We start from the raw sequence: 27,884 nt of genomic DNA on the forward strand, positions 1-27,884 counted from the left end.
TCCAATCCAGGAACACACTTCATACATAATTGGCATGTCTCTTTAGTCTTCTTTAAATTGGGACAGTCCTTTAGTCTTTCTCTGTCATTTTCTCACTATTTTAAAAAAGCGTAGGCCAATGATTTTGTAGAATGTCCTTCAAGTGGAGACTGTCTGATGTTTCTTCATGATTAGATTCAGGTTATGCATGTTTGGTAGGAATGCCACACGAGCGATGTGTTCTTTTTGGTAGAGCAGATCAGAAGGCTTGTGATGGCTGGAATACAACTTTTTTAAAAGAGTACTCTTAAACATGAGAAAGCTTTCATGTCCTAAAGGAATATATATTTAAAAATGAAATGAGAGGGTATAATGTATTTGACAAGGGATCTTAGCAAATCCCTTATGGAATTTTGTTTGTCATGTGGCTGTCCTAGTATTACTAGGCTCATCCATTCATTCATTCCTTTGTTCACTCATTTAGTCCATGTTGATCTAACACTGACTGAGTAGTAGAAAACTCCCAGGTGCTGAGGATAAGTGGGAAGAACAAAAACAAAACAACAACACACCTTCCCCCTGAAGCTTCTATATTCTAGTGTGGAGAAATATATGTTCAACGATTTAGGTTGGTTATACAGGATGTTAGAAGGTAAGAAGTGCTGGGGGGTGGGGAATAGAAAGCAGGGAAGGTAGGATCAGGAGCACTGCAGGAGGTCGTAACACTAAGGGAGGTGATGGAGAAGGTCTCTCTGTAAAGGGAACATGGTAAACTTCAGGCCCAGAGGCTGAGCAATGTGACTTCTGTATATTGAGGAGGCAGAGACTAAAAGGGCATTCAGGGAAAGAACTGTACCTTTGAAAATTTTATTAGTGAATCATCTCTAATTTATCCATCAAGTAGTTGAAATGTCAGAGGCCAGGGAGGAGGAAAGGAACCGTGACTGCTGTTCACTGGTATTTAGAATATTGGGTGGGATGGAACTGGGAAAGATGTAATCCCAGTGCAAGGTTTCAGAGAATGAACTAGGGCTTCTAAGTAGAATACTGAGAGAAAGGTAAGGCGAGGGGCAAAGATGCAGGGTTAGGAGGGATAAATGGGGCAAAATTTGAACAACACCTGGCAGAAAGTAAGCTAGACAATAACATATAATGCATATAATATATGCTGTATTTTAAGATTTTATATTTTAAGAAAGTAAATAGACCTTTGTTTTCAGATTGCGTGAAGCAATTGCTTTTGACACCTGACACCACAGGAAAAATTTTGCTTAATGTCAAAAAGTCTCAGAAATGAATCTGCTTTTGTCCCCATATCCTAGAGCGAGAGTGTTGTAAAAGTCATAACACAGGTCAATGGATCCTCTTGCCTGGTGAAAAGGAGTCTTTTAATGGACATGTTTTCTCAGGGAATATTCATTCTACTATCTTCAGAGTTTGAGGTTCTGGTTGCCTTTTGCTGTCAGGATGGAGAGATGTCTAAGGATCTTCCTTCTCCCCTTTCATCCTCACTGCCCCAGAAGCCCCATCTCCTCTGGTATCCTTTTCACCTCCTTTGGCTACCCCTCAACCCCATATGGCTCCCTTGGCCTGTAATGCTCTCGTATCACAACCACTTCCCATTCTTTCTTCCAAAGACGGTCTAGAATGGAATGTCATTTTCTTGTGGTCTTCCTCGATTATGTGGGGTTTGCAATTAGTTTACATCAGTGTGCTTTCCAGAAAGCCAGGTCTGCAGGTGGGCAGGGGTTGGTTTAATGTTTCAGTTGTGTTCTAAGAATGTGGGACCCTCACCCGAGATCATCCTGTATTCCTGCTTGCTTTGTGGCAGGCAGGACCATGTCGAAGTTGAGATGTGACCTCTGGGGCCAGGTTTGAATGCTGGCCCTACCACTAACTAGCTATGTGACTTTGGGAGGTTACTTTATCTTTCTGTATCTCAGTGTCCTCACATGTAGAGCGAAGATAATAAGAGTTCATACCTTGTGGGGTTGTTGTAAAGATTGCATGGGTTAATATTGGGAAATGCTTTTAGAGTAGAACCTGGGACATTGTAGGAATGATATACCTGCTTAATAAATAAATAAATAAATAAATAAATAAATAAATAAATAAATGAAATAAGTTTGAGGTGACAGTGGATGGAACAGGAAGGTTTGGTTAGGGCAGTGGCTGGTCCTTGTTCATCGCTATGTAGACCTCGAGGTACACCTGCAGTGACCAGAGGCAGTCTCTTTACTCCAGCACATTCTATAGGGCTGTAATATAACCCCCTAATGCCAAGTTTGTTGCATTTCCTCAACAGCTGTAGCAGTCCGTGAAAGAGCCGTGTGTAGGTCAAGAGCAATACTGGGAAGTGCTGGTCACTAAGGCCTACTGTGCGCTCCATCCCTCTTGGTCCTCGCGACAACCCAGTGACATCAGTGTGGCAGATGCTGCCAGTTGATCACCAACCTCCATCTTCCCTTTCTTCTTTTACCCTAGAAGGCCTGAGGTTTGCCAAGCACATGGTCACACAGCTGGTGACTATATTCCCCAGCTTCCTGAACAGCTAAGCAGGGCCATGTGACGAAATTCCAGCCAAGGGAATATGAGCGGAAATCAAGTGTGCCATTTCCAGGTTGTGCTTTCAAAAGGAACAGGCATATGCTCCGTTTGCTCCTTTGTCCCCTTCTCACTGGTGGGCATGCAGTTATGGCTGAGGGAGGGGTAACAGCCACCTTGGACTCAGAGATGAAAGCCTCATGCTGAGAATGGCTGACTTGTCTAACCAGCCATGCCATCTAGGTCCGAGACATTCTGTGTGAGAGAAATAAACTTTTATATTGTTTAAGCCACGGCATTTTGGGTGGGTTCTTTTCATTTAGCAGCTTAGGTTATACCTAATACAGAAGGTGTTAGTATCTCCATCTTACAAGGCTGAAACGGATGCTTAGAAAGATTAGGTGACTCAGCTTGTAAGAAGCCATAGTGGGATTCAGACCCAAATGGTCTGGTGCTAGATCTGAGACTTTTAATTGTGCATCACATTGTTTTGCCCCTTGAAACCCTGCTGGTTTATGATCTGGGTTCACGGGAAAGAAAGGGGGAGAGAGACACCTGTCCTAGTCCTCCTGGCCTACATCCCCTGTTACACCCAATAGTTCCACTCAGCATGTACGATTTATAACTATTAGTTTCTTCACAGATACAACATCATGTAGTCTCAATCCATATTGAATGTGTTGATGTATCTATGAGGTTTTTGTCATTTTTTCAAATTGTCAGAGTTTAAGAACCCAAGTCTGGTTTCTGCATACAGATGTAAGCCCAGAGTCAAGCACAAACTCAGCACTTAACAGGCTATACCAAGGAGACCATCAAAATACCTCAAAGATAGCAGCCCTGGAAAATAACTGCAGCCAGGCATAACAATCCCAGTAGTTAACACGACAGGCTTGCACAGGCCTTGCAAGTGGGAGAAAGATGAGGAAGGAGAGGGGATGGTGAGCAGGGGCCAAAGCCAGTCTGAGTCAGATACAGAGGCCAGCATGCTCGGGCAAACTTGAGAAAGGCTGAACTCCAGCCACAAATGTTTGCTGGCTCTTCTCGTACTAGACAAGATGTCACAACACCAATGCTGATGAAGTCAGGCTTTCCAGAAAGAATGGAAAAAATCTCTTCAGATTTCTGTGGCTACAGTGAGGCTAACATAATGCTTATTCTTGGCCCTATTTCCAACACCTGTTCATCCTTCAAGATTCATTTGGCCATTATTTCCTCAAGGAAGCCTCCCATGACCTCTCGAGTTTAGGTTAGGTAACCTTCTTTGGTACCTGTGGCAAGTCTATTTCCTTTCTCAGAACACTCTTCACCCAGTGTTTGTTTGTTTTGGGTTTTTGTTTGTTTGTTTGTTTGCCCATACCCATCTCATTTAGTGCTATGTTCCCAAAGTCAAGCACACAGAGCACAGAGGACACTGTAGACATTCACTAGATGAAATGAATCCCATGGGGGTGGTGGTAATGGCTGAATATGACATGAGAGGTGTTGTTCTTTCTCAACAACCTAATAACATAGGCATTGTATAGGCATCTAGAATCTAACTACGTATCTATCTTTAAGATTTTATTTCCAGTCCTCACTCGGTGTTGATAAGTGTCAACTGGCTCAAGTTTTGCAGAAAACAACGGACCATATATCACAAGGGACTTCAAATATTCATATGGTTTGAACCAAGTTACTTCTAGAAATAGGTCCTATGGAAGTAAATACAAGGAGAGAAGAAGGATGTTCACGATACTGTTATTTATACTAGGAAAAAATTCAATGTTCCCAGTAAGGGAGTTTGTAAATAAGGGATTAGTTTTTTGATTGCACATTGTGCAGCCATGAGAACACACACACACACACTTTCAAAGAATATTTAGTGACTCAGGGAGAATTTCATCCCGTAAGGTTAAGTAAAAAAAACAGGGCATAGCACAAGGTTGTTGTGCCATGGTGCCAGAGAGGCTTGCAGCAAGATGGTGGACAGGGAGTTTTGGGATACATGGCAATGGAGTTTCTCATCAGATTCAGAAATAAGAAATTTAAACCACAGTTGTGGTGAACTAACCGTCTGGGGGGAAGCATTCCTGACAGACAGGCTTTGCATTTCAAAAAAACGGAAGATTCAGCAAAATTACAAGAGGTTGCTTTGGAAGGAAAAGAAGGTTCAAACCTCACAGGAATCCCTATTTGCAATTGGATGCCCTGACAACCCGAAACATCTCTAATTAGCTGAAGAGGAAAGGCTCAGGAAGCCACTTAGAAAAGTTAAGCAAGCTCTGTCAGCAGAACAAGGTGTTCAGCCGTTGCCAGAAGAACAAGGTATTACTGACCAGGCTTTGTGTGACGCACACTGCAGAGTTGACCAGCCTCAGCCAGGACAGTGTAGCAAAAGTGCAGACCTCATTACTATTCCAAAGAAAGATAAATCATCAAATGAACAAGCACAAGAAAAAGGTGAGCAAGTACAAGCTAAGTATGCTGCTAAGAAACAAGATTCTGAGAGGACAAAACGAGACAGACAAAGTTCAAAAGCTTTACAAAATGTAAAAAATGCAAGTGTTCAGAAGACTGAGCAAAAAGACTAAAAAGGGCCAAACCTGAATTGACAAATGGCATATCTTAAAAATAAAACAAAACAAAACAAAAACTAAAAAAACCTGTCAGAAGCTTTGTCCTCAATCAAGGGTTAAGCTATCTGCTGTCTGTTGCGTTCTTTTACATATGGGATGTACCTCTCAACAATTACCTAAATTTATCAACATACACTGGAATGCCAAGCTATACTAAATATCACATGCCTAACTATTTTATTCTTGTAAAGGAAAATCTTCTATATATGATCTACAGAATATGATTTGTTTCTTATCTATCTGCCTCTTAGGAAAGTTGGCTTGAAGAATGGAAAGGGCCTTGGATGACAGGTTTAAGCTTGTAATACTTTTGTATCACATGAAATTCAGGTGAAATAAAATGTTTTGAAAGTTTTAAAAAAAGCAGCTTGTGGGCAAAGGCAGTGCTACTTTTATGGTCCTGCAAATTTCCACTGTGGCCTAGTGGGTGGGCCAAAGATGTCTCCACTCTGCATCTTGCCCATTACCCACTTCACTCCCCACCCGCCCCTCAACAACTCAGCTTCCTATGTCTCTCCACCAGTGAGGGGAGGGCCCTCCCCCAGTATTAATGAGCAACACGAGGAGAAGTGCTCTGTGCCATGGTTTTTTTTGGGGCAGGAGGTACCAGTAATACTTCGGCTCTCATCTCCCTTAGGGGCAAGGTGGTGGAGGAGTACCCAGGGTCTTCTCTGGGTGTTGGGGAAGGGCTCTAAGTACCCACAGTGCCTCCCTGTCCCTGAGGGTGTGTCCGGCACTCAGGTGTGGACGCACTCAGATTGTTGCAAGCTGTTGTTGTTTTGTATGAGCAAAGTTGTCCTTGCTAAACAGATTTAATAGTTGAAAAAAAGTAGCATACAAAATTATATATTCCATATGATCCATTATTAGTCTCTCTCTCTGTCTCACGCACACATACACACACACAAACACACACATTACATATACGAGAGAAAATATTAGTAAAAAAGATACCTATTTATTACCACCTGTGGATAATTGCTTATTTTACATATTATTTTATATTCCCAAGCCCCCATTAGTAGGCGGTCTTTACTTTTAAAATCAGAAAAAAAGAAGTTAGGGTAGTAACAAATTCTAAATTCTGATTTCTGTGTTTTGTCTTTCTCAAACACCCAGATCAATACATGGAACACATGGCCTGGGGGTAGTTCCAACTGTGGCCACTACCAGACACCAAAGGACATGTGGGCTACCTTCTCCTAAGTGGCTGTTCTTATTAAAGCAGGAGTAAAGTGTGGTAAAGCAAAGTTGGCAGAGTAGAGGGTACATGCCACTGCCACATATAAAACCACTGGCACTTTTTACAAATTCTGCTTCCCTCTCCTGTCTGCTCAGGCCTAGCCCACAGTGGGTTGGAGACATACCACTGTGGTAGAGTTCACCATCTCTCCCTCATGGGGCATTCTGGATTGCAAAACATCTCTTTTCTTTCACACTCTGTTCCTTTCTTCTCTCCCTCTCTCTATCCCCAAGTTATTCCACAAGGCCACTGTGAAAAGAATGAAATAAAAATATGTGGAACCTTCTCCCTCAGAAGATGGGTGGAATCCAAACAGAAATAACAATCTCGGTTTCTGTTTCTGCTCATGCTGCTCTGCGCACCTGTCATCCGACAAAACATAATTCGTCCTCTCCATTCTTTTCTTTCAAATAAGTAATGAAAGAAAATTTGTCAGTAAAGGTTCCCAGTTGCGTGGCCAGACTTTTCTCTTAGGCATTTATTTTATGGCCTACTCTGTAAGCTTGGATTTAGATTTGGTGATATCAGGATTCACAACATTATGTTTTGTGCCAGTACATTTAACCTCATCGGGTTCTGAATAATCAGAGAATGGCATTTTCTAAATAACAATTTTACTCAATACCAACGAAAATACTCGTGTGTTATGTTAATAAAATATAAAAATCTGGGACCAAATTTATTTACTGAGCCAATCACTTGGAATTACCTTTAGGAATCAAATGGATTTAATGTATTTTTTTAGCTAGGGCTGATTTTTAGAAGTGTTTTCACTTAAATTATAATAATTGTAAAGCTAATGAGTATAATACTAGGTATTACAGTATTACAGCCAAAATAAATTCATTGTCATTACTTGAAAGCACATACCTTATTTTAATGTACAAGATATGACACGATCTGAAAGTGTCTTGTTTCTCCATTTTTCTTTCACTGGAAATTCCTTAGGAATCCAAACTGACACTAAAGGAAACAGAGAAAAAAAAAATAAACAGGACAATGTTCATGTAAAGAACAAAGGTTAACACATGACGCCTGGTCTCTTTTTATTTACTTTGTTGAAATTTAGTCAATGAAGAAAATGATTAATTTGATTTTTTCAACATTTATTTATTCAACAACAATGAGCTCAGGAGATGGTCAGAGCTAGACTCCTGACTCTCTGCCTTAATAATGTGTAATTTTGGACAAGTTACTTATTTAACCTCTCTGTGCCTCAGTGTCCTGAGTTGTGGGTAGCAAAAGACATCGCACAAATCACACAGTTAATAGCAACTTCACAGTTGTGTCAAGTGTAATGAAGGAAAAACATAGGGTGCTGAAGGTTGATTTTGGAGCTGCTTTTTCAATGAACTGCAAAAGTTAAACTTTTATGACAGATTCTTGATATCACACTTTCATAAAATCAAGAACTTCTGAAATTTTCCCTGTCATATGCCCACCCATTATTTGTAGCTTTATTGAAAAAGGTAAAATTTAAATTTGAGCACTCTTAATTTGAAGATTATGGTATGTTTCTATGTATTAAGGTGTTTAAAGAGAAATCCTAGCACCTGAGGGGCAAAATCATTAAGTCTATTTGATTACAATGACAAACGAGTCGGTAACTTACTAAATATTTAATTTTCCAACATGGCTCTTTAAGAACACAGAGCCAAAATTCTTAGAATTTTTCAAAATTCTTATTCTTAGAAAGGCAGGATAGCATGGTGGTTCGGGGCCCAGGCTTTGATACCAGAAGATGGTGGATCTAGGCTCTGACATTTTGCTAGTTTTTAAGCTTTCGGCAAGTTCCTCCCCTCTCTTCAGCCTCAGATTCTTCATATGTAAAGTGTGGGATAACCAAATTTTCAGCACGAGATTGTTGTAAGGAGTAAATGATACAGTCTGGTAAACATCTAGCACATGGTAGACACTCTAAAAGATAAGCTTGCTGAGCCAAAAGGGAACCTAAAAGGCTGAACTTCCTTCCTATGGATTTGAGACTATTAAGAGTATTAAGAATCAGTGTTTCATTTTTCCGTGTTTTTTAAAAAAGCAGTTTTTCTGCGTATATAGTCTGTGATCCAGGAAAACGAGCGTGACATTTGAGAGTAAGTTAAACTTACTGCGGAATCAGTGTTTGCATTTATTCCACATTCCCATCAATCCCTCAGTTGCAAACGATACTAACACTGGGGTAAGTAAAAAATTCGTTTTGCCCCTAGGAATGCAACCCAGGATTTCTGAATTATTAAGAGCAGAGATCGCGTTTCGAGTGCAAAGCCCCACCCAGCCCCGCCTAAGCGTCCCCTCAGCTAAACCAGCAGCCTGAAGGATGCCGATAACACGAGGCGAGAGTCAGGGCCCCTTAGGTGGGGCCCAGCTCTGGGTTCATAAGTCCCAGGGTTGGGAGTCGGAAGGGCGGGACTCCCCTTCCTTTTCACACACCTCTCTGGCCTCTCCCAGTCCCGGGGTACCGTCTCCCTCCAGAGGAGACCCAGCGCCGTGTCCGTCTCCTCCCGCCCATATTTGGCTTCCAATCCCATCCTGCCTGACGCCGGAGCGGCCAGTCATGAGGCGGCACCCCCCCCGGGGGCGGGACGAGGGGGCGGAGTTGATTGGCGGAGTCTGAAGTCGCCTACTTCAGGCGCCGGGTGGTAGACGGGTTAGTCCGCTGAGGGTGGAGACCAGGGAGCAGAGGCCGCCTGCAACGTTCTGCGAAGCCAGTCGCACACCATGGCGGACAGCCGGGATCCAGCCAGCGACCAGATGAAGCTCTGGAAGGAGCAGCGGACCGCGCAGGTATAGCCTGCATCCCCCGAGCCTGCCCGAAGGTTTGCGCAGAGAGCTGGGCGTCGGCAAATAACGGCCCCGGCTTCGCCTGCGCAGCGGCATTGCGGGGGTGAGGGGGCTGTACCACTGATCATGGGCCGGGGTGGGCGCTGCTTTTCAGTCCCGGTGGACTGTTCCATTCCTGGGGAGGAGGGGAGAGGGTTCTGGGGCCCGGGGCACGCCTGCAGGGCTTGTTGTCCGCCTCAGGGCGTGGGTGATTGGCTCGGAATTTTTCAGTGTTGCCAGCTGGGACAGAGGTCGCAGCTTGAGGGAGGAATGAAGGCTCATGGGGGAAAGAGGCAGAGAGCTACAGCTGCAAGAAAGGAAGTGAGGGGGGAAGTGGGAACGGGGCTCTAGCCTTGACCTTGCTCAAGCAATAACTACAAGCTTCCATATTTGCGGGGTGCTGTGGGGGCAAGAGTCGTGTTTGATCATCTTGATAACCCCAACAGCAGTCACAATGCCAGATACTCCGTACGCATGGTATTCAACGACGAAATAAAGAATTTTTACGTCCATGATTCCATTTGCATATAAAAACACCATGCTTAACATTTTAGAGCTAGAAGCGACATTAGGGATTGGTTAATGCGTTTATTCACACGTATTCTTTGAGTGCCTGCCTGTGCTAGTCACTGTGGTGAGACAAGGTGTACAAATGCCAGTGAGGCAAGAACTACAGTGTAGAGATGCTCAAAGTCTAGTCAGGGAGACAGCACAGGTAAACAGGTGATTACCATACGGCGTGGTGAAGGCGCTATTATATGTTATCTGTAAAGTGTAAAGGGAGTGACGGGACTTGGCTGGAAAGCTTCCCAAAGCACGTGACATCTGAACAAGAACTTTAAAGATGAGAAAGGAGTTCAGCTCCTTGGTGGTGGGTGAGGTTTTCCTGGCCTGTATCCAGGGGCACAGAGTCTCAAAGAGCATCTTTGAGCAGGTTGGATTAGTTGGGAGTGCTTCTGATTGGAGTCGTCTTTTGTCGTATTGGCCCAGAGTCTTGAGAGACTTGGCCATTTCCCATGGCAGAGAGAGGGCTAGAGCCATGCTTTTTCTTATCTTAGTGCTCTTTCTCAAAACTGGGTTAGTATTCATGAACTGGAGTATTAATGCTAAGTGTCCATAAATTGCTTTATAATTCCCTGCTCTTGAGAAGGTTATCCTTCTAAGGGTCTGGCACATCTCTCTTCTAGTTTTGTCCTTTATTATATGTCAGGAAGGAGTTCAGTTTTTCATGAGTTCCTAAAGTGAGCCAGAGAGACTTGGAGTCTTATTAGGACAGGCAGCTAGTTAGTAGCAGAATCAAGATAAGAACGTAGCTGCTGGGGGCCAGGATTCTTTCTATATCTAGTGGTTGCTAAATCCTGATTCATACTGAAGTTTTCATGATACTCTGTGAACTGAGAACAATATGGACAATGTAGTGAGTTTTTCATAAAGCACAATTTATTCATTTTTAAAGGACCCCTCCTCCCCTTTGTTCTGAGACTAGCTGGCCTCTTCATTTTGAGAATCATTAACTGTTGTTAAATCATTACAACACTAGAGGCAATCTACCCTACATGGTTGCCCATGCGTGAAACATACGGCTCACGAGAACACATCTATAATGGGGGGCTCATAGTTGAAATACTGTTGTCTCCTCTGCCAATGACATTTCTGTGCACTGTGGTCCTGATTGGCAGTCACTTTAATGTCCTGTTCACTTTTAGCTGCTGTAGGTGAAAACTGCTTATTTCTTTGAGGTGAACTCCCCCCCCACCCCCCTCACCCCTGCTGATCCTCCAAAGGGAATTTTGCATATGTCCCATAGCCTTTATAATTTTCCAATGCTTTTTATGGAAAATTTCATACATTGAGGAAAGTTGAAGGAATCATGCAATGTGTACTTATATGTACTCACCACATTTTGCTATGTGTCTTTTATTACATGTTATTCTATATGTCCATCCCTTTGTGTATCCATTAACCTCCCCCTTTCTTGTGGGTACATTTCAGAGTAGGTTGTAGACATCAGTAGACTTTACCCCTAAACACTGAGCATGCAAAACAGAGTTTAATGTTTACGTGTTTAAGGTGTTGCGGAAAAATAAAAATCAGACCGGTGAGAGACCAAGTGACACTCGGAGAAGTAGAACTCGGATTTATTTTACGCCGGTGGACCCAGATGAGCTTGTGCTCAAAATTCTGGGCCCTGGGCAGTGGGGTTATAGGGCTTTTATAGGGGACTGCAGGCAGTCAGGTTCCAAAGGCTATGCTGATTGCTGGTAGGTGGGTTTAAACTGGGGGAGAGGGGGCTGCTTTAGAGGGGAGCCTGTGGTGGGAAGCCTGTTTACAGAAGCAGAAATGGCTGGTTATCTCTTGCTCCCAGTAGGGCTTCTGGTTATCTCTAGCTTATTCTTAGTAACTTTGCATCTTCTGGGGCCTCCTGGCCTGGGACTGCTCTGGGCAATTTTCCTCTTCAAAGGTAATACGTACAGTGAAATATACAAATATTAAGTGTACCATTGCATGATATTTTGATAAATATATACACATTCGAATCCTGTTCCCTCATCAAGATACATAGGCAATTATTGCCACCCTGGAAATTTCCCTCATGCTGTTTCCCAGTGATTTACTGCAACCCTTGCAATCTTGCCCCAGGCAACCACCGTTTTGTTTTAACCATTGGCTTATGTACTTTTGTGTGTTAACACTTCTTTCATTCAGCAAAAATGTTTCAAGATTAAAAAAAGAAAAGCATTTTTTAATGCTTTTAATTCATTCATGATGTTGTTTGTCTCAGCAGTTTGTTATTTTTATTGCTGAGTAGTATTCCATTGGATGAATACAGACCATTGGTATATCCTGTTGCTGGGTATGTGGGCTGTTTCCATTATTTGGCTCTTAAGAATAAAGCTGCAAGGAAAAGTCTTAAACAAATATTTTTGTGCACATATGCTTTCATTTCTTTTAGGAAATACCTGCAGTATGTTAGGTCATAGGGTAAGTGAATATTTTATGAGAAACTGCTAAGCCTTTTTCCAAAGGGTTTATACCATTTTATACTTCCATCAATTGTGTATGAGAGTTCCAGTTGCTCTACATTCTGTCAACTTTGGTATTGTCAGTCTCTTAATTTTAACCATTCTTGTGAGTATGAACTGATGTCTTACTGTGGTTGTAATTTGCATTGTTTTGATGACCAGTGAGAACTGAGCGTCTTTTCACGTGCTTAGTAACCATTGGTGTATGTTCTTCTGACATAGCTGTTCAAATCTTTTGTCCTTTAAAAAATTAGATTGTCTTTTTATTGATCCATAGCTCATATTTGAAATCATATGTGGGCCAAGTGCTATAATAATTCCAAAATGTGTAATGGTATAAACATATTAGAAATTTATTTCTCTCTCACATCATGGGCTGCAGTGGTTTAGGGTAACTACTCTATGGCCCACGGTTATTGAGAGAGGGTTCCAGGCAGACAGAGGCTCCCCCTTTGACAACACTTAGCTTTAAAGGTTGCCCTGGGCATCACTGTCCAGTCATAGAAGGTTAAGAACATGGAAGAGGGTATGACGGAGGTTTAGGGACCAGGCTGTAAGTAGTGTAGGTCACTTCTACTCGCTTCCATTGGCTCCATTAGCTCTGATGCCTGTTACCTGACCACACCTAACAGTGAGGGCAGCTGGGAAATGCGGTCTACCCCTGTCCAGGTAGCTGACTTACTATGTTATCTAAACCATATATTCCATATGAACATCTGTTTAGCCATTTCTTGTGATGTGATGGACAGATATAATCTTTTTTTAAAGATTATGTCATTTTTACTTTCTGACATTAAAATATTCTTTCTTTTAGAAAATTATGATGGGGCGCCTGGGTGGCACAGTGGTTAAGCGTCTGCCTTCAGCTCAGGGCGTGATCCCGGCGTTGTGGGATCAAGCCCCACATCAGGCTCCTCTGCTATGAGCCTGCTTCTTCCTCTCCCACTCCCGCTGCTTCTGTTCTGTCTCTCGCTGGCTGTCTCTATCTCTGTCAAATAAATAAATAAAATCTTAAAAAAAAAAAAGGCAAAAAAAGAAAATTATGATAATAATTGATGATGTGTGTCTGTGTGTGTATTTTTTTTTTTCATTCTCCCCGTATTTGGCAAATGCCTCTATGTAAGTGGGTAGCTCTGTATCATCATGTTTTTCTCCTACTCTCTGGTTTTTTCTTTTTTCTTTTTTTCTTCTTTCTTTCTTTCTTTGGTTTTTTCTTTTTTCTTTTTTTCTTCTTTCTTTCTTTCTTTTCTTTCGTATGTAGGCTCCACATCCAGTGTGGAGCCCAGCACGGGGCCCGAACTCACAACCCTGAGATCAGGACCCAAGCTGAGATCAAGAGTCAGACGCTCAACCAACTGAGCCATCCAGGTGCCCCTTTAGTTTTTATTTTATTTTTATTTTTTATTTTAAGTAGGCTCCATGCCCCATGTGGAGTCCAATGCTGGGCTTGAACTCACAACCCAGAGATCAAGATCTGAGCTGAAATCAAGAGTTGGACGCTTAAATGACTGAGCCACTCAGGTGCCCCCTGGTTTTTAAATTTTTCACTGGACTGTGAGAACTTTAAGTTCTGGACCTACTACAGAAAGGCACCCTGTTGTCTCCTCCCTTAAGAACCAGAGGCAGAATGCCAGGCTATGTGTAACTTCCTTTGGAGCCGGAGTGTCAACCAATGTGAAAGCAATTTATTGAGAATCTCTTCTTGTACTCAGATTTTGTTGCTGACAAATGAATTGGGAGCTTTGTAAATCTTAATAAATGATCATTGAATCAAATATGCTCATAGGTATGACTTGGATCTTCCGAAAAATCTTTATTTCTCCTTCTTTCAAAATACATTGAAGGGAAGGAATTGGTTCTCCAGGTATTCCCAGTCACGTTGGTTGGAGCTTAAATAGGAACATTCTTGCTCGTCAGTTAGAATGCTCTTCCTTTTGGATACTTAGGCTTAGTAGCGTCTGATCCCTTAAAAATTGGAGAATTTGAACATTTCAAGTTTTACCTTTTTTAATATTTCTTTATGACCTGGGAGAGAGGTTGGGTCTTGGTCTATCCATTCCTGTCACTGAGTTACAAGACAGAGCCCATGAGGATTTATGTATCTTTTAGGGTAATTTGATAATACCTATGTTGCTATTAACACTGCCAACATTTGGGATGGAGAAGGGTTTATTGATAACAACTTATGCCCATGTGCTTTTGTTTCACTTGGGGACTACCTAGGCATCAGATTGCTGGGTCATAGTGTGGGCATGAGAGAGACATGAGGAGTGGAATCAGATTTTCTAAGCTTTCATTTGTTTTAGCCAATATTTAGCCCACTGCATATTTTTCTCCAGGTAAGAAAAGATAGGCTGATTGTAAAATGTAAAACAAGCAGGTCTTGATTTTTGTTTAGTTTTTTCTCATTTTTGTTCTTTATTTTCTTCCTGAGTACTGTGGCTGTTGTGGTTTCTAACAAAAAGAGTCAAGGAATCTTTTACATTTGTGGATCGACTATCCTTCATTTTTTGAGCCTTTCTTTCTCATTTCCTCTTATTCCCTACTTTTTTGAAAGATCGAAGGACTAGGCGAGTTCTTAGTGCTCCCAGACTTAAGATAGTTTCAAGGCAGATAAAACCTCTTGGAATAGCTATTATTTTGTGTCTTTTGAAGGCTTTATTCTTGATAGGATTCTTCTAAATGTTTGCTAATGATGGAAAACCAATAGCAATGTTTTGACCATTTCTTGCTGGAAGCCTTGATAACTCACCAAGAAGGGAGAGGAGAAAAAAAAAAAAACAACCATTAGCGATTAATGTGACACTTTGACTGTTACACATGCTAATATAAAACAGCCTGGCTTGAAAAACAAACATTTCCCATTTGGGTGAAGGAGGAGGTGTGTTCAGTCTGTGAGTGCTCAGAGATCCAGCCATATGACCTTTAAGTCTGACATTTATCTTCCTTGTAAAAGGCAACTTCTGTTTGTTTTATTTTTTTCTGGAATTAAAACCACCCACTAGTTCTATCTCTGGGATTTTTTAAATTTTCATGTGTCATTTGCCCCTCCTCTCTTCCCCCACTCAGTGCAACAGCATGGACAGGCAATTCTTCGCTTGCCTGATAGATCTTATTATTCCTTGCTCAGGGCACTCTTGTTAGTCTAAGGCCATAAAAGTTGCAGATGTGGTAGCAGTTAGCACACTGCTGAAATGGCCTGTTCAGAAGCTTTCAATATACCTTATTTAGTACCAACAGGATCCATTGATGTTCTTTATTAAGAACGCAGTTTGCATATTATAGTATTATTGTATGGTGACAGATGGTGACTACACTTATGGTGAGCACTGAGTAATGTCTAGAATTGTGGAATCAATATGTTGTATGTGTATGTTAATTATACTTGGGAAAAAAAGGCTTGATTTTTTTTCTTACTCTTTTTGAAAAGATTTCGTGTTTTCCATGATATGTTAATATTTTTTTGAGTGGCCATACCCTAGGTGGAGGGTACAGGATAACTTAGACAATGAGTAAAGTAGAATGAAAATCAGTCTTGCTTCTTGAGCTTAGACTGACCTGCTGTCATTGACTTATACAAGGCACCTGGTGGCTTAACCATGATGAAGTCCGCTTACAGGACTAAATGCATCCCAGTGATGAAATCTTTGTGTGTAGCCCGGGAAGCATAGTTTTTGGTCATTAAGGAAATCAGAAACATTTCCCAATGTTACCATTTCATGTATTTTGATCTTGTGAATCACCCCGGTGTGATGTGGCCTTAATTAAGGTGGGGAACCTTCTGATGCTTAGAATATCTTAAGGTTAATTAAAAAAAAAAAAAGCCCATCAGACTACATTTGGAATTTAGTATTAAATGGCCTACGTGGTAGCTAGGGTTTTCCACATTGTCTAGTGATGATAAGCCCTCTCTGGGCAGTAGCCGGCATTAACCATCTGGCTGGTTGCCTAGTGTGTATTTTGTGTGCAGTGCTGAATTCTGCTCTATGTCTTGACCAAATGGGTGGCTATAGGGAAAGAATTCAGTATGGAGTGTGGTCAGCATATTGTGGAAAATTTCAAACCAGAACTGAAATAGAGAGGATTGTGTAATGACCCTCCCAAGTGCCTGTATCGCCAAAAGATAAGGACTCTTTAAGAATACCATTGTCACATCTAGAACACAAGCAGTAATCGCTTACATTCCTCAGCCAGTCAGTGTGTTCATTTTCCCTGATTGTGCAGAAAATAGTTCACCTATAGACCTGAGATGACTGTCTTTAGAAAGGCCTACTCGCAAGGGTGGCTCCTGGCTGGTGTCTGGAAGTTGGATTTCGGGAAGGCTCCCCCACCTGAGCTGTTAAGAGCGGCTGACTGAGGCGGAGCCATGCAAACAATGTGGTGTTTACTGAACACCTGCTTTCCTGCTGGGAGCTCGAGGGCACCTCCACCATCAGCTCCTTATATAAACCCTGTGCGCTGAGTCTCTAATGAGCTTCCCTGCTAGATAACATTCCATAAGTGTTGCTGTATCTCACTGGGGGATTAGGAGTGTCCCGTGTGATCCCCCTGGGAGAGGACTTTGGAAGCTTGCGCTGGTTTCCTCTGGACTTCACTCCACGTGCCTTTCTCCTTGCTGTGGTTTTGCTTTGTATTAAAGTGCTGTAATAAATTAGAGCCTGAGTATGACTTGGTGCTAAGTCCCGTGACTCCTCCTAAGGAATCACCTGGAGCTGGGTGGTCTTGGAGACCCTTGGCACGTCTGTCTTTCTATCTGCTATTTAATGCTTTGTTCAAACCCAAATCTGAATAAGGTTCACACATTGTGTCCATTGATATGTCTTTTAAGCCCTTCTTTATCTTCTGGTGGTTACAAACAGTTCATCATAGTGGTTTAGTGAAGCCGTGAAGGGTTAGGCTTGATAGCCAGGATTCAAATTGTGGCTTGACCACTGGGCAGGTTGCTTCACCTCCCTCCCCCTTGGTTTCTCCATATTAGAAATGGGATAATAATTCTCCTTACCTTGAAGGATTGTTGAGGACTCATTTATGTAATACATGTGTGTAAGTTAATGTATGTCAGTTACCAGCACATAGAATGCATACAGGACATGTTAGCTCTGCTGTTTTAAGAAATGCTATAGTGTTGTGGTTAAAAGTTTGGATTCTTGAGCCAGTTTGCTTGGGTTCAGATTCTGATTCTGACCTTTTCTAGGTGGATGACCTGGAGCAAGTTGCATAACTTCTCTGTGCCTCAGTTTCCTCTTCTGTATAACGGGGATTATACTAGTACTTACTTCAGATAGCTGGATTAGATGTGATAACCCAAGTAGATTTTAGAACAATGCCCACATACAAAGCTGTTATTGTTGTTCTGAGGTTTGAGACCGTCTAGTAAGACCTCTCAACACACACATTCTATACCCAGGCTGAATCAAGAGTCAGCGGGATGAGTGAGTTCCAAGTGTTACCTTTATTGCTGGTAGAGGCTTGATTGGAGAACGTGGCTTAGGAGTTTGGGCCAAGAGGGCTTCCTGAGATTGCACCCCTGTGTTGAATTTATCCCTTGCATTTAGGCAATGGAAATTACCAGGCCTGTCCCTGGGAGAGCAGGATGTGTGCTGAAGGATATGTGCTGCCTGTGGCCACTGGCTTCCAAAGGGGAGAAGGATGAGGGCCCTGTGCAGGCCTGAGTTCTTTTTGCAAACTGCCCAGTCCCTTGGAATGGGCCAGGAGGGCTGGAGCACTCTGGTCTCTCCCCTTTGCCCTAAAGAATTTGAGGGCCAAGACAGTCTTTGGTTTCCTGTACATGGGTGTGCCCATTGTAGGTATTTGATGAATCTTTGTTGAAAAAGTATAGAGTGTTAAGCAATAATTTGCTAGAAAATATCAGGTATACTCTGTGTTGATCTCTGAGAATGAGAAGCTGTCATTATGACTCCTTTGGGATTGAAAGTTAGGGATGGGGCTGTATTACCAATCTTTGTCAATTAAAAAATGGAAGAGTTATGTTTAGTAAGTTCTTGAAATTTCTGTGAGCAGAGGGCACTAATAAATGGAAACTGCTGATAGAATATTTTATCAGAGAAAGCCAACCTTACTCTTCCCAGGAAAATTTCTTTGTTCATGTCTTAACTCCAGCCAAAAATTAGAAAGAGCAAAGCCAAAATGGAATTTTACTTTGAGTCCCTACTTTTAATTATGGTGTCAGTTTTTAGCCAAGCCAGAGTACTTCTTTGCCAATTTCTGCAGCAGTTTTCATAACATTTGTCTAAAGGTGTTTGATCAGAATTTAAAGTTATAAATTCAAATATTTCCCATTTATTTTTGGAAGGGGAGATGCAGGGAGAGGGATAGACTTTTGTTGCTTCCTTCTTCTACTTAGAAATATCTTTCTTGGCCATTTTGTGTTGGTACATAGTTTAATTTGCTCACATGTTGAATCCACAAGCATTTTTAAAAAAGATTTTATTTATTTGAGAGAGAGCGAGCGAGCAAGGAGAGGAGCAGAGGCAGAGGGACAAGCAGGCTCCATGCCGAGCACGGAGCCTGAAGCAGGGCTCAGTCCCATGACCCTGAGATCATGATCTGAGCCATAATGCTTCATCGACAAAGCCACCCAGGCATCCCACACAAGCCTTTTTTTGTGTACTTGTTGATAACGACATCATGTCAGGTGTCAGAGATATAGATGTAAAATGAGTATACCATCTAGAATGGAAAAACAGTGAAGCAAATAAGGAATTATAAATATTTTGTTCTGTGGGGCACGAGAAGATGCCCTTGGCCCAGCTCGAGGGATGGCATGGGGTGTGGGCAGGAAGAGCAGTTCAGAAGAAGCAAGTATGAATGTCATGGATAGTCGTCAGCCAGAAAGATGTAAACACCTTAATAGGTACAAATGCCACTTTTCCTGAGAGAGAAAGCTCTTAGAAATCTCCAGCAACGAAAAGCTATTCTGTCATTAAAAAATTCTAGTTCTAAAGTGATCTAAGTTTAAAAAACAACAACAACAACAACGTAGTAGTAGTTAACAAGTTGGAAGAAATCTCTTTGCCCATCGTACTTGTTATATATAACAAGTAGGCCTGTGCCCCAACATTGAAATCTGTGTAAAATCACTTAAATTCTCTGATCATACAGCATCACCCATTAAATGGGAGTAATAACATGTCTCTCACTAGATTATTGGAGGCTTAAGTGAGATGACTTATGTAAAGGTAGCCAAGATAAAGCCTCGCCTATGGCAGGTGCTTCAGAAATGGTTGTTACAAAGGGAAATTAGGATTCTGTACAGTTCTGTCAATTGCATTGATCCTCTGTCCTCCTTTGTTAGCTTTGGACCAGAAATGGCCACCCTCCATCCTCTTACTAGAGAAAGCCCAGAGCTGACATCCTGGGATGTTGTTTCTTTGGTCTGTTGCCTGCAAGAAACAGGGGCACAGGCTGGGGGGCGTGGCTGTGTTCTGGTTTACCGCACTCACTGTCCAGCAGGGGCCCCTGTCCTGTTGTTTGTGCAGAACATAGAGATTCCTCTTGCCAGGCAGCCTCTATGGTCCATGGGGATGGGGTGGGGTGGGGGGGACAGGGACAATGCCAGTGGAGTGAACGAGTGAGTGTTGAACTGAGTGTGCCTGAGGGGCCCTTGTTCTTAATGCTGCGCCCTCTGGGTGGCACCATGAGGGATCCACGTTGGGATGGTTGAGCTTCGAATGTGACCCAGTTGCCCTACAGCTGCTTTTTGTGTCCTTGACCTGCAGACAGGCTCAGACTTACTTCCCCCTCCAGCCTTTTCTCCCGTAACACCCGTATAAAGCCTGCCATCCTGTTGCTCCCCGCAGCTTGTCCGGCAGCTGCTGGCCCGGACGTCTGTGGGCTTTTTGTTCCCCCTTCTTCTCTCCTTTCGTCCCCTCCTGACCCTCTGCCCTTCTCTGCCTTCTGGCTTCACCTGGACTCACCTAATCAGGCTTCCTCTTCCAAGTCTTCCATTCCTGGCTATTTTTGTAGTAGTTTGCAGCCCTGGAGGGCTAGTTTTCACTGCTGTCCACTGACTAGCTCAGAAGTATCCAAAATGCTGGAGATTGCTGCAAGTTTGCCCTAAACCAGAACAAAAACAAATTGTAGTTAGTGTGGGGTTGATCGCCATACTCGATGCATGGCTCTGACCATGGAATTGGACACAGGGCGCTCACCGCCTTCTTTCTGAGGCACCAGCTCTCCCCCCTTCCTTTTCTCGCCGCCGTTGGAGAGACACTGCATTCGTAACCTCTGCTTCCTCCCCTCCTGCATTCCTTGGCCTGCTCACTGTGATGTACACCTCCAGCGTCATTGATGTAAAGTCAGACACATGGTCAGAATCCTTTATTACAGGACCTCAGATGCACCCCATCGGAGTCGTCTCTTCACACCGTCAGTAGTGGTCAGTGGCTGGCTGCCTCTCGTTTTGTTACTTTATTTACCCTTGCAACTGTCATGGGACTGGTCACCAGAGGCCCCAGGTTTCCAAGACTGGAAGCCTCTTTTCAGTCCTCAATCCCATTGGTCTTTGTGCAGCAAGTGGCTCTGTTGGCTTCTGTTCTGAAATTCTCTGTCCCAGGTTCCAGAGTCCATGACAGGTTTCTTCCCTGCCTCCTCATGCGTTCTTTCTCCTTCGCTGCCTCTTCCCTTCCTTGTCCCTCCGTGCCCTGTCCTCGGATTCTTCTGTCTCACCCCGCCCCTCTTCCACGTCCGGCTCCCTCCCCGTCATGGGCACACACACATTCCTCCGCCCCTGCCCCCTTCTGTAAGTGTTTAGTGGCCATAGGTTTGGTGTAGCAGTCTTGACAAAGGAATTTATACACTAACTAGAGCTGCTTTTGAGTTGGATTTTAAGACCACACTTTGCCAGCCTGGAGCGAACCTCCTATGTCCTTGAGTCTGAGATGCCATGCACTGTGAAATGTACCGGTGTCTCATGCTCTACTCGGAAGGAGAAACCCCTGCCTGTCCAAACCAGGACTCATTGCTAAGATGCCGCAGATGGTAAGACGTAACCCGGTTTTAAAGATCTTAAACTAATAAATCGTATGTTACCATCCATGAAGTATCGTAGTTAACATTTGTTTAAGAGCCTGTGCTCAGCAGCGGCCCATTCTCTAAGGAATTTTCCCTCTGAGTTGTAATTATTTCTCTGAAGAAAGAAAGTAGAGAAGAGGAATCTTATTTAGAGACTTTCCTCATAAAAATGATTACATATCTATCATATGTTTCTTTGTTTTATATGCAGTCATTTTAAGCTGAAGATGTGTATAATTCCAAATGAAAATTTCAGTTGTTTTAAAATTTACATGGGCAAGTGAAAATTAAGCATAGTTTGGGGAGTTTTTAGAAAGGTGATTAGAAGTGGATGCTTGTGGTGATATAGTAACTTCATTAAAAATGTTTTTAAGGGGGCACCTGGGTGGCTCAGTCAGTTAGGTGTCTGCATTCTGTTCAGGTCATGATCCCAGCGTCCTGGGATGAAGCCCGGAGTCAGGCTCCCTGCTCAGTGGGGAGTCTGCTTCTCCCTCTCCCTCTGTCCTCCCACTCATGTGCTTGCACGTTCTCTCTCTCTCTCTGAAATAAATAAAATAAAACCTCTAAAAAATGTTTTTAGGAACTTTATGACATGAGGGTGTATCACATTGCCTTCGTTAAGTCAATACAAAATATAGATAATTTGAAAAACTGATATTTGATTAGATGTAGGCAAAGACTTTCTGACTTAAAATTTATTTTAGGAAAGAAAATAGAAATCTAAAGGAAATTAAAATGACCTATAATTATATCACCTAAATGTTACGATAGTTTCATTATTATTAAAATTTTTCTGTGGTTGAAATTCTTAATGACGGCATAATATTTTATTAATTAACTCTTCCTCCCTTTTTGGGTATTTAAGCTACTTGTCAGCTTTTTTTTTTTTTTTAAGATTTTATTTATTTATTTGGCAGAGAGAGAGACAGCGAGAGAAGGAACATAAGCAGGGGGAGTGGGAGAGGAAGAAGCAGACTCCCCGCTGAGCAGGGAGCCCGATGCGGGACTCGATCCCAGGGTCCTGGAATCATGACCTGAGCCGAAGGCAGACGCTTAACGATTGAGCCACCCAGGCGCCCCATACTTGTCAGCTTTTGCTGCTGTAAATAATATAACGTTATAACCCGCTGTCGACTATGAGCTCCATGAGAGCAGGAATGTTGAGGTTTGCTGCTGCAGTCCCCAGCACCTAACACACCATAGTCACCCCTTAAACAGCTTTGGAATACTCTTGGGTGAATTTACTATAAATCTTAGTGCACACATTCTTCCTGACTCTGAATATACCTAGAGAGTAGAAAAGGGAAGCTAGGGAGATGATTTAATTGCTTATTTTGTATTATTTTTGGAGACATAGCTGGAATGTAGTCTTCCTCAAGGCAAGCGGATGCATTAAATAACTGCTTTTCATTCCTTTTTGTCCTGGGTTCTGTGAGAAGGAACCTTTAACCTCGAGTGCCCATTGTCACTTCCTCATAACATAAAAATGAGAAAAGAGGGCATTATGAGGCAAGACCGCTGCTCACACTGAGCTATTATTATCTTCTAGAAATTTCTCTAAAGCCTTGCACTTTTTTTTTCCAGAAATTATGTTTAAAAATTTGTTTTCCATGGCCCATTCCCTAGCCCCACTCCTCATTTTATTTAATGCAGCTTCATTTGATTAACTCTTTTCTTCTCAGCAAATATATGGCATCCTTCTCCTCACCCTCTAAGATAGTTCAGGTTAGTTTCTCTCATCGAATGTTGCCCTAAACAGCCCCTGAAGTTGGGGATCTTTTTCTTCTAGTCTTTTTCCTTCCTTTGGACTCTCTTCTGTGTTGAAGCTTTTTCTGCCGCACTTTTTTTGAAGGCAGATCACATACACATTAGGGTGTGTGAGAAAGCTGTTAAAAATTAGGCCCCATGAGCTTCTAGAGCAAGGAAGAGAGGCTGGATGCTACATTTGTAAAGGACAAACCCAGATTCACTTCTGAGCAGATTGGTGTTGCGGAGGACATTCCTGCATTGGGTGGGAGGGACGCCCTATGGTGCAAAATTCGAGCATTCTCACTCCCAACTTTCCATGAGTCCGAGCCACCAGGTGAGACCATCTCATTCTTTAGTTCTTCACTCAGCTGTCCATTCATCCACCTTGCCATGCATGTGCCTGCTCTGGGCATGCTGCTGGATGAGTAAGGGTTAGGGTCAGAGAGTTTGAATGGATGCCTACACACGTGTCGTGCTTGTTAGAAAAAGAAACCTAAAAAGCTTTGCTTCTGCCGTCAGATCACTAAACACGGCCAGTAAAATGGTAGCATGTGTGCCTGGTGTGGAGCCCTCATTTTGCATGAATTTAGTGCTTTCAATTCACATATTAACTCTGGGAGATCATTGTTTCTTGTCCATTTTGCACATAAAGAATTGAGACCCAGAAATAGTAAGTAATATGCTAGCACATACACATCTGGTGATTGGCAGAGCTGGCAGTCGGACCCCGGCTCTGTGATGCCAGCCTTCACGGTTACTCTAAGGTTCCATTTGGCCTCTTCCCGTTTTGATGTGAATAGAACTCTAGTGGGTGTCTGAGTCTTATTTATTAATTCTGAAGTTTCCAAGATCTCTCTTGTTTAGTGCATTTTCCCAAAGAGCTCAGGGTATTTTTATAGTTTTTAAAGTGACCCCTCTCCTCCTAATATCTCTTTTAGGGAAGAGACAGGTATTAACCTTCTTTTAATGTTCAGAGCAGGTGTACCTGGAGAGGAAAAGTTATATATTCCACTCCAGGTTTGTAAAAATTCTGTGCATGATGCTTTTCTGGGCACATGAAGTTGGTACCATGCACTTTCATCACTAGACCTTTTTGAGTCATTCTCCTAGAATGGAGGTGGCTTGGTTTTGCTTCCCCCACACATCTCCTCTGGCTTCCCAGTGGCCAGGGGTAGACATTGGAGAGGCAGTTGTCCCTGGTCAGGAGTAGAGGGTATGAGCCAAGATGACAATAAGAGCTGCTTAGGATCGTTTATTTAAAAAATGCTGCTGCTCCCATCCTAGAGAAGGGACAGCCGGGAGGCTTCCGATGTAACTGATACTGGAGAATCGGGTGGGTTAAAAAACTAATTCTTTGTTACAGTAAAATAACCTATCCCATTTCAGGGACCTTTGACATGTTTAGAAAATTAATACTATAATCCATCTCACCTGCAACAGTTTATTTTCAGTGACAATAAAAGCCATTGACTTTTTTGGCTCTTTTGTCTTGGAATTGGAAAGACATGTTGCAAAGAGCCTGACATACGCTGCTTGAGAGAAATGGAGGTGATCCGGGATGACCCACTTGAACATCTGTAGCTGTCAGAAAGCAGCTGCAAGTTGACCATTGGCCAGAATGGCTTCTCCAGCGACCATCTTCTCATGATCAGTTTGGACATTCAGTGTTGGGGGGATCCCTCTCCGGGGGTTTCCCGTGTGGAACCCGGTGGCTGTATCGAGAGCAGAGGCTGAGCGAGTTGGCAGCTTAGTGAGCCATCTTTCTGCTCTTCAGAGCAGATTTCTTATTTATTTATCTATTGATTTATTATTATTTTTAATAATAATTTTTTATTATGTTATGTTATGTTAGTCACCATACAGTACATCCTTAGTTTTTGATGTAGTGTTCCATGATTCATCATTTGCGTACAACACCCAGTGCTCTATGCAATACGTGCCCTCCTTAATACCCATCACCGGCCTATCCCAATCCCCCACCCCCCTCCCCTCTGAAGTCCCCAGTTTGTTTCCCAGAGTCCATAGTCTCTCGTGGTTCATTCCCCCTTCTCTTTACCCCCCCTTCATTCTTCCCTTCCTCCTCCTACTGATCTTCCTGCTGTTTCTTATGTTCCATAAATGAGTGAAACCATATGATAATTGTCTTTCTCTGTTTGACTTATTTCACTTAGCATAATCTCCTCCAGTCCTGTCCATGTTGCTGCAAATGTTGGGTAATCATTCTTTCTGATGGCTGAGTAATATTCCTTTGTATATATGGACCACATCTTCTTAATCCAGTCATCTGTTGAAGGGCATCTCGGCTCCCTCCACGATTTAGCGATTGTGGACAATGCTGCCATGAACATTGGGGTGCATATGGCCCTTTTCTTCACTGCGTTCAGAGCAGACTTCTTAGCAGATTGGTGTTGAGATTTTTCAAGGATTTTTGAGACTCAACTCTGAATTTCAGGCAGTGGCGTATCTTACAGTATTTCAGCACTTCAGACACAGCAAGTTTAAGAAGAATTTGAGCAGAAGGTATAAAAATTGGAAAACAGTGTGCCCTCTGACAATGTAAATAGTAGTTTGATTGCACTGACTCTCCTGCGCTCTTTGTCTTTTTGTGTTCATTCACTTAGAAACCTGATGTCCTGACCACCGGGGCTGGTAATCCAGTAGGAGACAAGCTTAATGTTATGACAGTGGGGCCCCGGGGGCCCCTGCTTGTTCAGGATGTGGTTTTCACTGATGAAATGGCTCACTTTGACCGGGAAAGAATCCCTGAGAGAGTCGTGCACGCCAAAGGAGCAGGTGAGAACCATGTTTATTTGTTGTAAAAGGATTGTTTCACAACACCTGGTTTAGTTAAAAATTACTTCCCACAGGGTTGGAGCTCCTTTAATAGAAGTGGCAAATCTCCATTCCTGGGAGAAAGGGAAAAAAATGTCCATCGGGAGAGGAATTCGTAATTAAATGATGGTTATTTCTCCGGATTGAGCATGATATATAAAATATTTTAGTAGAAATGAAAGTGATCTTCCTTTTCTTCCATTGTGCACTTTAGTGAAGAAATAAAACTATGAAAATACAGACACGGGCGTGCAGAAATTGTAGCTAGATTTAGATGGTACACTGACGGGATACATACTGGAGCGAACAGTGCAAAACTGAGGATAATTGTGTTGGGGGGTGGGTTTGTGGTGATTTTTCCTTTTTTGTCCAAAAGTTGTGTAAAACTTTTGTCTTGCTTTTATTGCAGAAACACATTAGGGTAGTGTTCAAAAGAAAGCTGAAAACTCAATCGGACAAAAAAGCTTGATAGAAAGGAAGAAAACGTTTTTCTCCTAGCTGCTTGCTTGGACTCCCAGTTAGAACTTTCTAATTTCTTTGTTTTTTCCTTTCATCTTCTCCAGCTTTTTCTGTGTGGCTTTTCCATCAGGGCTTTTGTATGCTGTTCAGTTTGTAGTTTGGCCTGTGGTGTCTTCCTAAGTGTTTAGTCGATCGTTTCTTTCCCTGTGTTTTCTCTTCTTCCCCCAATTCTTCTCTTTCTCTCCTGGGTCCTCCCTGTGCTTCCAGTCCGCCTCAGGCCCTGTGCCCTTGGGTCAGCCTTGACCCCCACTGATCTCTCCTTCCTCTTGGTTCCAGCTGTGTAGCACTCGGTGTAGCGCTGAAGGCTTTGCATTTTGTTTTTGGACATCTATCTTCCCTTTCTTCTGTCAATCTTGGAAGCTCCCAAAGGCCGGTGTTGCACCATCCGTTTCTCTTGTCACTCAGATGCCTATTGAGGGCCCAGTGGTCTGCAGTGGTCTCATGATGGGGATTTCTGTGTCTTTCTCATTAGGGGCTTTTGGCTACTTCGAGGTCACGCATGACATTACCAGATACTCCAAAGCAAAGGTGTTTGAGCATATTGGAAAGAGGACTCCCATTGCGGTTCGATTCTCCACGGTCGGTAAGTCCATCTGTTTGTGTGACTGGCATCACAGTAACTCGACCCTGTACCTTATTTGGGGCATTTATGACTACATTTCAAGGAAAGCATACTAGAAGATAGAAAAAAACACTTCTCCAAATGATAGCCAGGTTTTACGGTAGAAAAAAATTTTTGAGACACGCAGGAAGTTCCTTTCAATTCTGTTTGTTGAGGTCTTAGGAAATCACACTCAGGCAGAGGCCAGCTCTGCAATTCTGTGACGTTTGGAAAGACCTTTCCTACAAGTGGTTGCCTCAGATGGAAGCGTGGAGTGGGGCACTTATGCAGCAACCTCGATAGCTGCCCTTTATTAGGAATTGACTCTGTGCCATCCATGGTTAGGCACTCTATAGACATTAGCTGTAATCTCATCTGTAGATGTGCTTTGCAAGGTGGGGTTATTCTATTTCAGAGGTGAAGTGATCTTTTTCAGTAGCGCTAGTATGAATTAGATCTGTCCTGCTACATCTCAGCACCCCACAATGCACAATTGATTCTGTTTCTCTTTAATTGATGTTTGTGCATTTTTAAAATACTGTGGATGCAAAAATAAATGACATTAAGAATCAGAATCTATATTTTCACTCATTTTCTTAATATTAACCTCATAATTTTGCCTACTCACTAATTCTCCTTGTGTACTATCTTAAACTTTATGATTATTTTCTTCCTTTATTTTAATTTAAATTTTAATTAACTGTTTAAACAAAGCTATCTTATGTTAAATGGATAATCCTTTCAGCTTTTACAGTTATGTACTCTCTCATTACTCTCAATTAATTCTTGGGGCGCCTGGGTGGCGCAGCAGTTAAGCGTCTGCCTTCGGCTCAGGGCGTGATCCCGGCATTATGGGATTGAGCCCCACATCAGACTCCTCCATTGTGAGCCTGCTTCTTCTTCTCCCACTCCCCCTGCTTGTG

General features: G+C 42.6%; 1 protein-coding gene and 1 pseudogene across 1 annotated transcript in view; both read left to right on the forward strand.

Annotated features, from left to right (window-relative positions):
- Window positions 1-4,484: 4,484 nt before the first annotated feature.
- LOC100474461 lies at window positions 4,485-5,162 on the forward strand (annotated as a pseudogene).
- Window positions 5,163-8,903: 3,741 nt separating this feature from the next.
- CAT (catalase) overlaps window positions 8,904-27,884 on the forward strand; it is a 45,365-nt gene continuing 26,384 nt past the window's right edge. The window contains exons 1-3 of the mRNA XM_002920612.4: window positions 8,904-9,168; window positions 25,631-25,802; window positions 26,833-26,943. Coding sequence (XP_002920658.1) covers window positions 9,103-9,168; window positions 25,631-25,802; window positions 26,833-26,943 — 349 coding nt within the window. The 5' untranslated portion in view covers window positions 8,904-9,102. The remainder of the gene's footprint in view (window positions 9,169-25,630; window positions 25,803-26,832; window positions 26,944-27,884) is intronic.

The sequence above is a fragment of the Ailuropoda melanoleuca genome, chromosome 16 (assembly GCF_002007445.2).
Source record: "Ailuropoda melanoleuca isolate Jingjing chromosome 16, ASM200744v2, whole genome shotgun sequence".
NCBI classification, from domain to species: Eukaryota; Metazoa; Chordata; class Mammalia; order Carnivora; family Ursidae; genus Ailuropoda; species Ailuropoda melanoleuca.